This window comes from Mya arenaria, chromosome 9 (genome assembly GCF_026914265.1).
Source record: "Mya arenaria isolate MELC-2E11 chromosome 9, ASM2691426v1".
Lineage (NCBI taxonomy): Eukaryota > Metazoa > Mollusca > Bivalvia > Myida > Myidae > Mya > Mya arenaria.
In genome coordinates, this window is record NC_069130.1 from 32316262 (window position 1) to 32330771 (window position 14510).

The 14510-nt window shown below is 35.2% G+C and overlaps 1 protein-coding gene across 1 annotated transcript; it reads left to right on the top strand.

Annotated features, from left to right (window-relative positions):
* The first annotated feature begins 3695 nt into the window (after positions 1–3695).
* Positions 3696–13999, top strand: LOC128203138 (macrophage mannose receptor 1-like). The gene is made up of 10 exons (XM_052904425.1): positions 3696–3789; positions 4296–4409; positions 6156–6216; positions 7873–8217; positions 8426–8701; positions 9727–9882; positions 10065–10124; positions 10363–10644; positions 13360–13530; positions 13888–13999. Exons 2-10 carry the CDS (start codon positions 4296–4298, stop codon positions 13929–13931), a joined length of 1509 nt encoding a protein of 502 aa, XP_052760385.1. The 5' UTR covers positions 3696–3789; the 3' UTR covers positions 13932–13999.
* Positions 14000–14510: the final 511 nt, after the last annotated feature.

The following is a 14510-nucleotide window of genomic DNA, read 5'->3' on the forward strand; positions in this document are numbered from 1 at the left end:
ATCTTATTTTTCATGATATTTCGACCACGAGTACGTATTTATGATCCTTATTCAAATTCGACTGTAAAGCGACTGTGCCGTTCACTACATGAGACCCAAACAGTTCACTTTGGTAAGCACACGGTAATATGGCGCAGGCAAGTTCAAACCGCCGTTGCACGTACAGTCACCACAACGGGAACTTCATCTCTGAACCAACTACAATACCGACACTAACACAGGCAATGTTATTATGCCCAACCACAGCTACCAGCAGTGTTACTACACCTATGACTACAGCGGTAACAATTACCTTTTCAAAATTAATGACACTTCAACATCACAAATAACAATAACTGGGGCTACTACACTTAATACACTATTACCTCATCATCCTTCGATAGTTTTATTGAAACGAAAATTCCTCCTAAAAAGGATTTACGCTTAGAAATTAATAGCCATAACCCCTTTCGATCTTTATTGAAATGGAGCCTTGGACATCAAGAGTTTAATCTTAAGGTTATATAAAAGCATGCGAAATGTATTTTGATATGCAGTTTCACGTTTAATTTTTTTTGCATGCCATTGAAGTTTGCATATTTAACCACGTATTGTATTTTACTGTCAATTTACTAACATATATGCATGATATACAAACTTGACCCTTTCGGTAAATCCAGCAATTGCAAAAAAGTATATTATTTTGGTATCTTTTCTACTTCAATAGAATAATGAAATTTGATTTTTTTACATTCACTAAAAAAACTCCTTTAAATAGAAAACCATAGATAAATAACAGTTGTCAGTGGTAATTATTTTGATAAAATGTAGCATTATTTAGCTTGAACAAATATCTATGACATGGCGGAATGATACCAGGATTTTTGTCTGGATTTACTAATTTTCTATCTTTCGTGTACATAGGACAGCAAACGTAACTATAAACTTGCTTGACCAGTAAACATTAGCAGTTCAATACGCAAATTGACAATGTTTATTTTTCAATGATATGAGTTAAACTACCAGCAACAACAACTGATTTGTAATTAAAGTACACAAGTCGCATGATGATGCAATTCGACGATACAAAACTGGTAAAAAATAATAATTTTCAGTTCAGTATGTGTGTGATGAAAAAAAAATCAACAGACTATAACCTCACACGGGCAACTGTTTGTTATGGACAACACATTCTATGAATTGGTTCATCCTCTGCTATGCATTGGTTCATACAAGTACAACATGGCTGACGGCTGATGGAAATTGTTATATAAGAGGGAGGCATCGTGTACATATACAGAACGATGCTCATTAAAACCTCTTATACGACGTTTTGAGGAAGTTCCGTCATGCGATACCTAGATTGGTTTAAATGACAGAGATTCAAATGATCGTTTTGTTTGGACCTCAGGTAATTTTAAGATAAAACGGGTAAGGAAAATCATTGTGTTTTTTCATTCATTTTTTCATACTCTTTCAACGAATTTTCAAAACCGAAAACACCGCGGTTATCTCGATTCAATTAACAACCAACGGACCATTGTAATGAAAGGATTGTTTGACAAAGGATCAGAAGGCGTCTACCACTGGCTCTCGGATATGTGGGTCTTTATGTTCTGTATCCACTTTACATGAACTTGTGTGATAGAACACATACAACCTTGGTGTTAAGCCATGGCGACATCGGATGAGCCAATAGATCTGGTAACGTATAATTTATATTATTGTACGGTAAAAAGGTGATGAGGCCATTTAGATCCTATAAAAAAAATTGGATCCTGCAGCTTTTACCCATGATTTGTCTTATGTACCTTTTCAGGATTTCCGGGGTTTTGATGATATCAGTGATGTTTACTGGGCTCATAAAACTTTGTTTCGTCAAGGGGTTGACGAGCATGCTCAACTTGATAAAACTCAAAAAAGCTAAACGTCGGTCTCCACGTTACATGAATACACAATACAGGAAAATCATATATAAAACAAGACAAGCAATACATAAATTTTTAACAACTGAAATATTGATAACTTGAAGAAATATACCACACTCAGAAACCTTAAACCAAAGGTCAAAAGACAGTCACCCACAACTTACCTTCAAATGAGAAGTGGATGGAGATCTAATTCAAAAGATTTTTGGCCTAAGATTAAACATTTCTTATCCTAAAAGAGCACTTTCAATTCAGATAATCCAATCATACTCAGAGCAACACAAAAAAATCAAGACCAAACACAAGTGGCCAAACATCTAAACTCATTATACATAAACATAACTCAAAATATTGGTTTCGACAGTAATGTCGAGGCTAACGATAAGCATCCAAGTTTACAAACCATTGAAAAATAATTACCAAAACATCTCCAAATTGAGGTTCAACATATCTATGAAAACACTGTTAAAAATTATCCAAAATCTCAACCTCAAAAAAATTACTGGAGTCGACCGAATACCACCAAACGTTATTATAGCAAGCAAATAATCACTAGCTACACCCATTCGAGCGTGGCAAACACAATGATAAAAATTGGCCGATTCCCGGGAAACCTCAAACTTGCACAAGTGACAACATTATACAAAATGAGTAACCTATTGATTGAAAAGAATTGTAGACCAGTCAGAATACTACCAACACTATCAAACATATTTGAACACATCATACATGATCAGATGGTTACCAATTTTGACTACATTTTCAACCCATACCTTGTTGCTTTAAGGTCAAACTTTGAATGTCACACTACACTGCTTAGGCATGTGGATGACTAGAAGTTAGCTCTCAATACTAATGGACTTGTCAGAGCCTTTCGGCTGTCTTCCGCACGACCTCATCATTCACAACCTCCAGTAATATGGTCTCACAGATGTACCATGAGATCAACTAAAATGTTACTTCTCAGAAAGAAAACAAGAGTCAAATTCGGCGACCGCACAAGCACATATTCTCAGAGGTCCATGCAAGAGTCTTTGATCTCCGATATCTTCATGAACGACATGTTTCTATTCACCAGCAATAGCTGACTCTACAATTATGCTGATGGCAACAAAACTTCTTACTGGCACCAAAATAAAGATGTAGTTTAGTCAACACAAGACACAGAAAACAACCAACCCCTCGACTATCTCTCTTTAAATCAATTACAAGCAAACCCAGATAAATATCAAGCTATACCAATTTGTAAAACATACAATGAAATTGACTCATTCACTATATCTAGCAACAGTAGTTTAAATGCTTAACATATTAGTTGCATTCTTACGATCTGTATAAACGTTAAATGTGAGTATGTGTTTCGCGAAAAACGTTTAATAAGTTATTTCCTTGCTGCTCACTTACACACAGAGAACACTTCGTTCTCACCATCTGGGCAAATTTCGCATATTGAAGCAAAAATAACTTTATTTGTAATAGTATTTGGTGTTGATTGCATGTTTGGCAAAGTACGGTACGACATGTGTTTTTGTTTAAGGTGACTTGAACATTACTATAAGCATGTTTATTCTATTATAATTCATTCAAAATTTTATTGAAACACATGGACTTCCAAAGTACATAAAGTACATGTACTTCACTAGTATAAACTACTTTTAAACTGTTAGTAAGACTATGTCCTACACGGTGTTTCCTTTCACGCTCTCTTATCAGCTCTGTTCGAACTATGTATATGTGGTAAGCTAAAGTATTTTCATTTTACAACAAAATTGTGTTCACTATGCTAAGGTATTTTCTGCTGGTCATTAGCGCGATTCAAGCGACACATGCTGAATATGCCTGCATCTGTTTTTACAACGTGGATTTACCGGTATTTTTGCAGGTAAGTTCGTTCTCCTCTGCTTTTATGAATTGCGATAAAAATCTGCCTTCATATCTGTTTTAGGCAGTGATTAAATTGAGAACATACTCTCAGTTAATATAGCGGTCGCTCAATTTTTGTCGTGCGAATTTTATCTGGCAACGCAAAAAAAAATGCTTAGTAACACAGCGTTTAATCCTTATCCACTACTTTTTTAGCAAGACACGCGTATTTGTAACAGTGTCTTTGCTGGAACCTAGTTTCTCTATTTGCGTTTTTCTGAACATATTACTTGTTCTTTTGGCGCTCTGAAATATCTTATCCATGTTTGGTTAAGCAGAGTAGGCTGATGCAATACAACACATGACCGACTTAAGATCACGTTTCCAGAATGTAAATGCTTTCATTTTAAAAGCTCGATCACTGAGGAATTCGAAATGTGTTTTGTTGTACTCTTGGTATTGATAGGTGTGTAAAAATGATTCAGACATGTTCGTGGTCATGCACAATTTTCTTATTGTACCTAGATGTCGACCAGAAGTACCTATCTTGGATCCATGTTCAAATACGACTGTAGAGCGAGAGTAAATATCACTGCAGGAAACCCACACTGGCTCGCCCTGCAGTTTGACGAGCACACGGTGAGATTCGACTATCTAAAAATAGCCCAAACATCAATATTACAAACAACAAAACATAAAGGCATTACTAAATACAAGAAACACCATTTATGCAACTAAATGATGAAACAATACCTCAGTTACTCCAAGTAACATGCTACTAATACTTACACTAAAAATAGAAACGTACTTTGATCGGAATCAATTAATACACTACTCTGTTTATGATCGAATCAAGTCTTGACTTTAGCTATTTTAGGTTCAATTTACACTGTGTCTGTCATCGCCTGTCGTTGGAACAATCAAAAAGTATATACGCAAAGATAATAGCTTTAAAACAAATATTCAAGTTTTCAAAGGGAAGTAGGTGCCGTGTAATCTACCACATCTTTATGTTAACGTGTAACACCAGACAGCCGAAAATTTTGTCTGCTTTGCTTAAGTATGTCGTCATATTCTAAAGATAATTCAATTCAGCGTCCCAATTCACATCAACCAATAAATTTGTGACATTTATCAAGTTCGTTTCGAAAACCAATCATTGTTTTCGCATACTTAGCCGTGTTTCAATATTAAACAACTATGGGCATTCGTTATAAATTAATACCGAAGAAAGTAAAAAAAAATAGTAAATTGAACTTTTATTTCCGATATTGATAAAATTGCTTATATTTTTCGCTGATGGTTTACAAAAGCATATGCACATTACATAAAATAATAAAACATCATCTTCCGCAATCACATACTCGTAACTACGGTCAACACGATTTACATTTCAGTCACATATTTACATGCGATCAATCAGAAAACGTAAACGATTCCGGAATAGTCAATAAAGCATATTATATATGTTCTTCTCAATAAGAGAAATATAAGTCAATCTTTATTACCACCACTATCAAATATCATTATGCTGTTGCGATTGGTTTGCAATTTGTAAAAAAAAAAAGTATAATAAAACCAATCAATAGGAAACGACTCAATTAAATGACCGCTCCTATCGCTTGCCAAACTATAAACACATCCTAAAGCAGGTCCCCACTTCAGTGAGTCTGTGTATGATGAAGTGAGATTTTGGCTACTTTTTCATTAACAGATGACACCTTTCTTGATTTCAACTTAAAATCACGTAACAGACAGATAGTGTAGGAAAACGGACGATTCCGATGTTTACTAAAGTGTATGGCTTACGTGCCGCTTTCTCCAAAATGAAATGCTGTTTTGAAGTATTTTTTCATTCAAGCGTTATAACATTGCAGAAACAAAATTGTATTATTACTCAGTGGAAATATTCATAAAATATATCTTTTTTACGTAGTTAAATACCAAACGAAACACGGCATTTTGATCATTTAGTCTGCCATCTTTAGTTACAGACTCAAACAAAAACTCACCCTTTTTAAGTCTAACTAAATGGAATCTATATACATTTCTGCTAACATTATTGTATTGATATTCGATATCGGATAGCCGAGTGATATTTACCTCAACGTGGAAAGGAACTCATATCAGCATTGCTGCCATTGTATTCAGACACATTTTATACGTTTGTTTTGTGCTTATGTATTTCAGTGAAACGAATAAATATGTTTAAACTAAACTATGCTGACCCATTCAACGTGTAACCTATGTGTTATTTCTAAGTATTTGAGAATTTGTTTACGACAATATAATGTTGAATTTATTTGATATACTCATGATGAATATTGTCTCATACATGAACCTTGTAATGTATTTAATTATATTGTCAAACTGGAATGATTGTAGATTGGTTACGTCGAGAACACAGAGGGGGTAAGAATTCAGACCTGCCCTGGTTCCCCTCTCGGTAAGAGGCCTACCTAATATAAGAATAGAATATACGGTTATGTTATGTGTAAACATCCTTTGGTCTTATTCCAGTAAGATGTGTATGACCCATCAATAAAACGCTTACTCGTGATTAAGAATACAACCTACAACCTGAAATTTCAGATAGGCAATAATTAAATAGTAGACTTAATCATTTAGAATTTCAACTTTCGCGCTTGTTTAAATGTCCGCCTTCTGGAACTCCGATTCACGCCAGTGCGTCAGATTTTGCATTGATAGTGTATCAGCTAATGAGATTGTATTCTAGGTCAGTTAAATGACCTGAAGTAACTTCTAAATGTTTAAGAAGGCCTCGTTCGCTACGCTAATTCCGCTCATTCTTTATCATTAAGAATTTACTTCTTGTTATCTAACTATTACATAAACAGAAGTTTATCTTGCTAATAAAGATATCATTTACAACAAAAAATGCCAGTGTTTTTTTATTGGTTTTAGAAATATAATGTTAGGCTGTACAGAGACCGGCGGGTCTGATTATACAAACCGGTAGATTCGATACTAATTCTCTGATAAATTCATTTTGGAACACATAACCTTACGAAGCACCAAAGACACCTACAGTTATGAAACAACAACTTCAGTTTGATTGAGACTGTTCATCGAGGATGGTTAGTAAATCGAAACGTTTAAATTCTTTACTTACTTACTAATGAACAAGAGCTCACCGCGCAGAACGAACATCTGTAACAATCGAAATCTTGAACAAAGTCTAATTGACAAATTCAAAAAAATAATGACACGGGTTACTGTATATCCGGTGCGAATACCGGTGGAACGACGGCTCTTTTATTGTTGGGCATTTTCTTCTGACCAAGTACTGCATTTAAGATCAGGGACTGTATGAAAGCATTGAGGTAATTCAAAATAATAGAGTCATGTACGCGGATATCAATATTAAACTATTAATCTATACATTGATAGTTTTCAGCAACAAGTTTGACAGCAACCACCACTGCTGTATCAAATATACAAGTTGACACTGACGGAAACATGGGATACTCTATTATTGGTCAATATGTCAAAATATTTATATTTTAAAGCTGCACTCTCACATATGTGTTTTGACTACTTTTTTATTTTTTGTCTTGAAACGAGCCAATTTTTGCGAAAATCCATGAAAACCAGATATATAAGACTCCTGACAAAAAATTTGATCGCAGATTTTTATATTTAAATTAAAAAATTGATGCTTTATGCATTTTTCTTGCACCGTTAGTAACGGTTTATGCCATAAAATATTAATTTTCGAACGAAAATATGAAATTCTACAATCTGAGTTTTTTGTCAGCAATCTTATATCATTGGTTTGCAGATGATTACGCCAAAAAATGTCATTTCCAAGACAAAAAATAAAAAAGTTGTAAAAATGGGGAATCTGTGAGAGTGCAGCTTTAACTTGAGCGGCCGACTGTGAACTTTGTATTTTTATTGTTAGAGCGGTCTGTTCTTAACTATTATCCTCTAAAGATGCTAACTGACAAATGCAAATGGCTAAACATTAACGTAGTGTATTGGAAATTACAATAATTCAGAAACTCGATTTGCTAAAAAAGTCGAGTTGTGATGTTATGTTTGCCATTTAGTTCATGTGTCATTGCATTCCTTTATCTAGTGACCACAACATCGGCCCCTTCACCCAGCAACAGTGTGAGCGTTGTGGCGCACACTATCACAATAACGGGGATGATGACAACATCGACACCACCTTCTAATCCTTCTACTACCTCAACAACAGTACCAATAACAACAGAGACCACCCCGTCACCAATCACAACAACGACTACAGTCACAACCTCAACAGAAATGACGACTCCTCCATCACCAACAGCCACTACTTCAGCTCAAACTCCTGTTCCATATACAGAATCTACAATTAAGTCATCGACTACATCATCTACCTTAACAACAACCACCACCGTTATGGATTCCACCGTTGCAACTTCCGCCATTCCAGGAGGTACGTAGCAATTATAGTCAAGATAAAAATGCAAGAACACGAACACTTTAAAGCACATGTCAGTGAACCTTTACGATTGAAGGATTATTCTAAACTTAACATTACGTTTTGCTTATGTAATGGACAAGGCAGTTAAATCGGTTACACTTCAATTTGACGTCTAACATGCGTGATGCACTGTAAGTAAGTTATTTCCTTAACTTTTTAGTTCAGTATGGATGTGCTGAAAAGTATTTTCAACATGCTATAACCTTCCACGGCCAACTGTTTACTATGGACAACACATGCTATGAATTGGTCCATACACCAACATCATGGACGTCTGCTGAAGGCGATTGTCAGAGAAGAGGGGGACACCTTGTACATATCAATAACGATAATCAACAGAATCGCCTTTACGACGTTGTGAAGCAGTACCATCATAACCATGTCTGGATTGGTCTCAACGATCGCGCTACAGAGGAGCATTTTGTTTGGAGCTCAGGTGAGTCATATATTAGCTTACACATCCGGCAACGCTGGTCACTGTCACGAGGCTCATGAATTCCTGCATCTGAAATATCCACTCGAGTCGAATACAAATTCCCAGATGAAAAACGCAGTACTTAGTAATTACCCTATTACCCTATTATTCTTCACTAAATAGCGCGTGCGTTGTCGGGAACTGACGTCAATCATGACGAACACTAATTTAAAATCAACGTAATCAACGTTCACATTCCCTGTTTCAAGTTTAAAGTAATAGTTATGTAGTACCTATAACAAAAATACACCTTATTTTGACAATGCCCTTCTTAAACACCAAACTGATGCTCACTTATCATACTCCGTTATTCTAGTATGCCAAATATGTACCAGATTTTGGATGAACCTGGGTTTTAAAAATGTACAGAATGAACCAGTAAGCATTTTCTTAAATGTCCCGTTTTATCATTAAAACTTGATCTGCACTCGGAAAACAATATCCATACCTGTCATTGATTAGAACAAGGCATCGGATAAGATTTGCACGAATGAGAACGGTATTAAATCATACTTTTGAAGCATACATGTATAGTGCAATGAGTGAGTCGGTAAGCCTAGTAAGAACGAGCATTGTTTTCATGAGATATTTTAATACAGACATAATTTTCATCTAAAACAAGCGTCAACGTAAACAAGAAATTGCTCTTCATTCGGTGCACAAGGTCGTTTCTAAAAGATAGCGTTGAAACATATCAAAAACAATGTTTATACTCGCCTAATCGAGGACGTTTTTCACCCCAAACAATGAACCAGGAAACCTGGCCGCACCTGACATAACTGCCCTTGAGTAAATAACACTAACACCAAATTATTTGTTATCAACATATTTTGCATAGAGAACCTTTTTGTAAGCCCTTTGCTGTAATCGAAGAAGACCAATCGATTTCTATCATCTAATGTATCAATTGCAATGATGAAAAAATCAAAAAAAATCAAATGAGGCTTTTAACGAACCCGAATCTAGCTCACATTGTTTCAATGTAGAATCTCCCGTGAACTACACACATTGGCATCCAGGTAGGGATTCTCTACTACCCGAGATTCTCCTTCACGAAGACTGTGTCAGAATAGATATGGCGTATAATGGACAATGGGAAGATACGCCTTGTGGAGATGACTATGGTTACATATGCGAATTTGGTTAGTGTAATTGTTAGAATTTGAGTTAATTTGTACGCTTTTTCCTAAGCGTTTAAATAAAATCACAAATGGCATGCTTTTGTATGTTGAAACGTGATTATTATTTGGTCATTCAAATCTATAATAACAATAATTAAAACAAAAAAGTTGCAGTTAAAAATCATTACAATGATATTTTTCAGCAACAAGTTTGTTAGCAGCCACCACCACTGCTGTACCAAATACCCAACTTGACACTGACGGTAACAGGGTATACTCTGATATTAGTGTTTGCCAATATTCTAGAATAAGTAAAGCTTTTATCATAGTTCTGTGTGTTTCGTTTTGACATGCAAAAATAAAAATTAAAAAATTAGATTATCGCACAATTATTCACATTCGTCGTTAATATGTGAAAGTCGATACGATGACTATTGGTAAAATTAATATAAGTAATATAAAATGCTCGTATCAAAGACGAAATAAAATGTACAATCTTAGGCGATGTTCACGTTTGTCCTAGCCGAGTGCAGTATTACGCCCAGACAAACCATTTAACCGTTGGACAATTCAACCAAAGCTGCTACGAACTGCTCAAAACCACGATGACCTGGGGTAACGCTGATGATATCTGCCGAAGGTCAGGCGGCCATCTTGTGTCCATCAACGACGCCACTGAGCAACAATACATCCAGGGCTTCATGATGCGACATGATCCACGATCCACGGTGTGGGTCGGATTATTTGACAAAGGATCTGAAGGCGTCTACCACTGGCTCTCTGGTATGTAAGATATTATGTTTATTAAATCCCTGGTAAACGAGTTATTAGGTTCAATGAATACATCGTGATGTGCACAGGTAAATATTTTCGTTTGGTTAGTTGCATATTCTTTCATTTTGCTATATCTATTAACAAATCGGAGAAATTTTAACAGAAATTATGTTGAATTACACTTCCATTAATTTAAAAGTATGATCTGAAATTTAAACTTTTCGAACATGCTCAATACTTATTTTTAAACGAATCGAACTGTGTTCAAAAGTTACGCGGTTCGTGCTTTTTGTCTACATTTGCCTAGTAGCATGGGAAGTCATTCGGAGAAACAATGTACAGTTCTTACTACACTTTTAACCGCAACATGGCCCTTTCATTTTCGGCAGACAATTTCATATCGACCGAGGACAATAGTTTACTGATCAATCCTCGAGCAAATAGTCTTGACTAAGGAATATTTGTTAACTGATTGGCTCTCCTAAACAGAGTCGGCATTGTAAATGTATACATGTATGTTCTCTGTCCAATCACCGGAGTTTATCCCGTTTCATGCATGCATTGGTGTTAGTCTTCGACAGCGTCTGATGCAATTATACGATATGATTCGAAACAGCAGAATATACCATAGTAGTCTTGTATGCTCGTATACATGTATTATTGACATTGAGCGTGGAAACGTTTGGAACAAGTTTTGAATAGGTTTCAATGTTGAACCATGGAGAGTAGTGTGATACAAATGGAGCAGACAACCCTATTATTGTATAATAAAAACTATAAAATATATTTGATAAAAACAACCATTATGATCAAACAATTGTATAAGCTGATTAACGAAAAAAGAAAGATTAAAATGCAAAACGTATGTCTTTTACAATTATTACACACATTTGGACACGTTTAATGGGTATTTAAAATAATCACTTGTCCCCAAACTCGTAGATTACGGTTTATATAGCTTGGTTCACGAACCTTAGGACCCGATTCATCAAAGCTCAGAACAAATTAAGGAGGATGTATTGCTACTCTGATATTTAAATAAATCTGAACTTGAAAATTCAATGACAATTCATTATTTCATAAAACGGTATAAATGATACAATGTAGGAATTATACGTTACCCTAACTATGCAATAAGCTTGGTCGTATCATTGTCCTATATTCTCCATTTCTTCAAATTAATATAATTTGGCTTTTAATTGAAAAAAATAAAATAACGGTATAAGTGTGGTAATTATAAATTTAAAAAAATATTTTAACACAATACTACCTAGTTAAAATTTGTATATATATATATATATATATAAATATTTTTGCTACAGTTAGACTTAACTTTCGGTTGTATAGCATGTTTGTTAATACGATAAATGCGAAAAATAAAACTGGGTTCTTAAAATAAATGTCAAAACGGTAAAGAGAAGTCACTTTTCGATACGTTACATTACTAAAGATGATGGGCCTGGGAATTTAGACGTATAGCATTCTTGTGAGGTTAAGTATCTCACTGGTCATATAATGTCATAACTTAGATTAGTTCGGAAATATTTTATTTCCATTATTTTTTGTAATACAAATGTACATATAATTTTAACTTACAAAAATGTATATTATTCTTAATTTGACCATGACTAAACTTTAAAGGCAAGTCGCTAATCATAAGGAAATAATGCCTTTTGATATTGAGGTAATATGGTCAAATGTCAATGTCGTTGTGACCTAAAGATTATTTTTAGGTGAAAATCAGTTTTCGATCACTATCAGAAGACCACTTAGCCTCAGGGTTCTTGAGGTCAGTAGTTACAGGTCGTGGTGACCATCAGTTGGAAATATATCTGAAGAACATTTTGGCTCAGGGACCTCAAACGTGGTAGTGCGATAAGTCATGACCAGCAGATGAAACATATAATTGTTTAGTTTAGTGGATCAAAGGTAAAGTTGGTGATGAACATATGCTGAACATATGCTAAATATCGGTCTCCGATCAATATCTGAAGATCGCTATGGCCCAACGACCTCTAACTTTGTCGACCGGTTGGTCATGACCAGCAAATGAACCTTATTGCTTTTGTGATCAGTGGGTCAAAGGCTAAGGTCGTTGTTATCGTAAGCTAAAAAGATGCACTTTCCTTTCAATAATTAAAAAATGCAGAGGTCCCTCAAACATGACCAAAACCCTTACTATTTTGACGTCAGCTGGTCAAAGGTCAAGGTCAGTTTTCGTTAAATACCTGAAAAAAGCTACTATCCAGGAACCCCATACTTTATTTCTGGTGAACTGCATCTGCTTCCTTTAATTCATGTAACAAAAACATACACGAGGTCTTTGATGCTTTGCATTAAAATTAGTCGTGTTGTTAGATGAGATAAGTGTCTAAATTTACCAACTAAGTGGGCGACCATGTTGACCACACTCAGACTGTGTAATCTTGGACTTGTCAATAGGAAGTCCGGAAAGATTGATATCATACCTCCGCCATATCTAGTATCGCATTATATGCATTATTGTTAAATTGAGAAGGTGGCCTTTAAATATCTGTATCATTGTCAGGTGGGTTATCGGCCATCGTGACCATCAAACTCAAGACTGTGTGATCTTGAAATCTGGGACGGGAGTCTGGGGCGATTGAGATCTTTTGTCTATTGTAATGTCATATATCTGTATCATCGTACTGTTTAGATCGAACCATTACTATATCTTGTTAGATATGTCTGTATGATTGTCAGGTGAAAAGGTTACCTATACCAACTGGGTGAGTGGCCATGTTGACCATGGCTCTAAAGACTGTGTGATCTTGGACCCGGCGAGAGGGGGTGTCTGGGACGACGGTGATTGTTCTCCCGGTTTGTTCATGTTCGGTAATGGAGAAAACCATCACTACGGGCTCTGTGAATTTAGTGAGTAGTCTCGAATTTTAGAAAATTGTATATAATAAAAAAGTGTAATTCCTTACCATTAGATAGTGTGTTGTTTATTTACAGTGCTAGTGAAAATGTTGACAATCGACTGACGTTTTCATGTTGTTGATACGTGTATAAGTCTACTTATCAACATTTCACGTGTTTCTCTTTTGAAAATCTTCTAAAATCTTCAGTTAAGAGTTAGTCTGAGTCATAAAAGAGAGTATGTCCATGCCCGCATAGTCATCCATAGGGACACCAATAAGACTTACTACTAACTACTAACTTGGGACTAACTACTCTATTACTAATCAATCACCACAATCACTCACTTGTTCCGGGTTTTTTTTTCAGAACTGCAGTCGGAATCACAACACTCGGCAGTTCTAGTCGGCTGATTCATTAATTTATAAAGGAAATAACAAGATATGTTCTATGTTATACATTTAAATAAAGAACACATAACCTATTTGCTGCTGTTTAGTCGTCAATACTGCTCGTATATGCATAAATCCGGACGAATTTTAACACATATCAATATAACATCTAAACCGGGCTAAGATGGATTTACTTTTAGATACCAAACTGTTATAAAAATGTGTAGAAGGGTGGTAATATTAACAGATATATACATACAATTCAATTACTCTGTATGATATTGTGTTTATAGAAACGTTCTTGGACGTGTTACATTATTTTAACCTTCGAAGCAGAAACGTTTACTGGATGTTTAGTCAATCACATGTCAGAATAGCAGATCTTGTTATATTGAAAACCAGTGTGAAACAATAAAATCATGCTGTTTAAGAGTAAAAGTTCAGCCAAAAATATCATGATATAACTTTTCTTAAATATTTTGATTAATTTTCAATAAAACATATTTATATGTCTATGAACTTGTTTTAACCAATCCTCGTATTGCACACTGATACGTTTGCTTTTGCTATTTTCGCTAGTGGCAGACATGAACACCCACA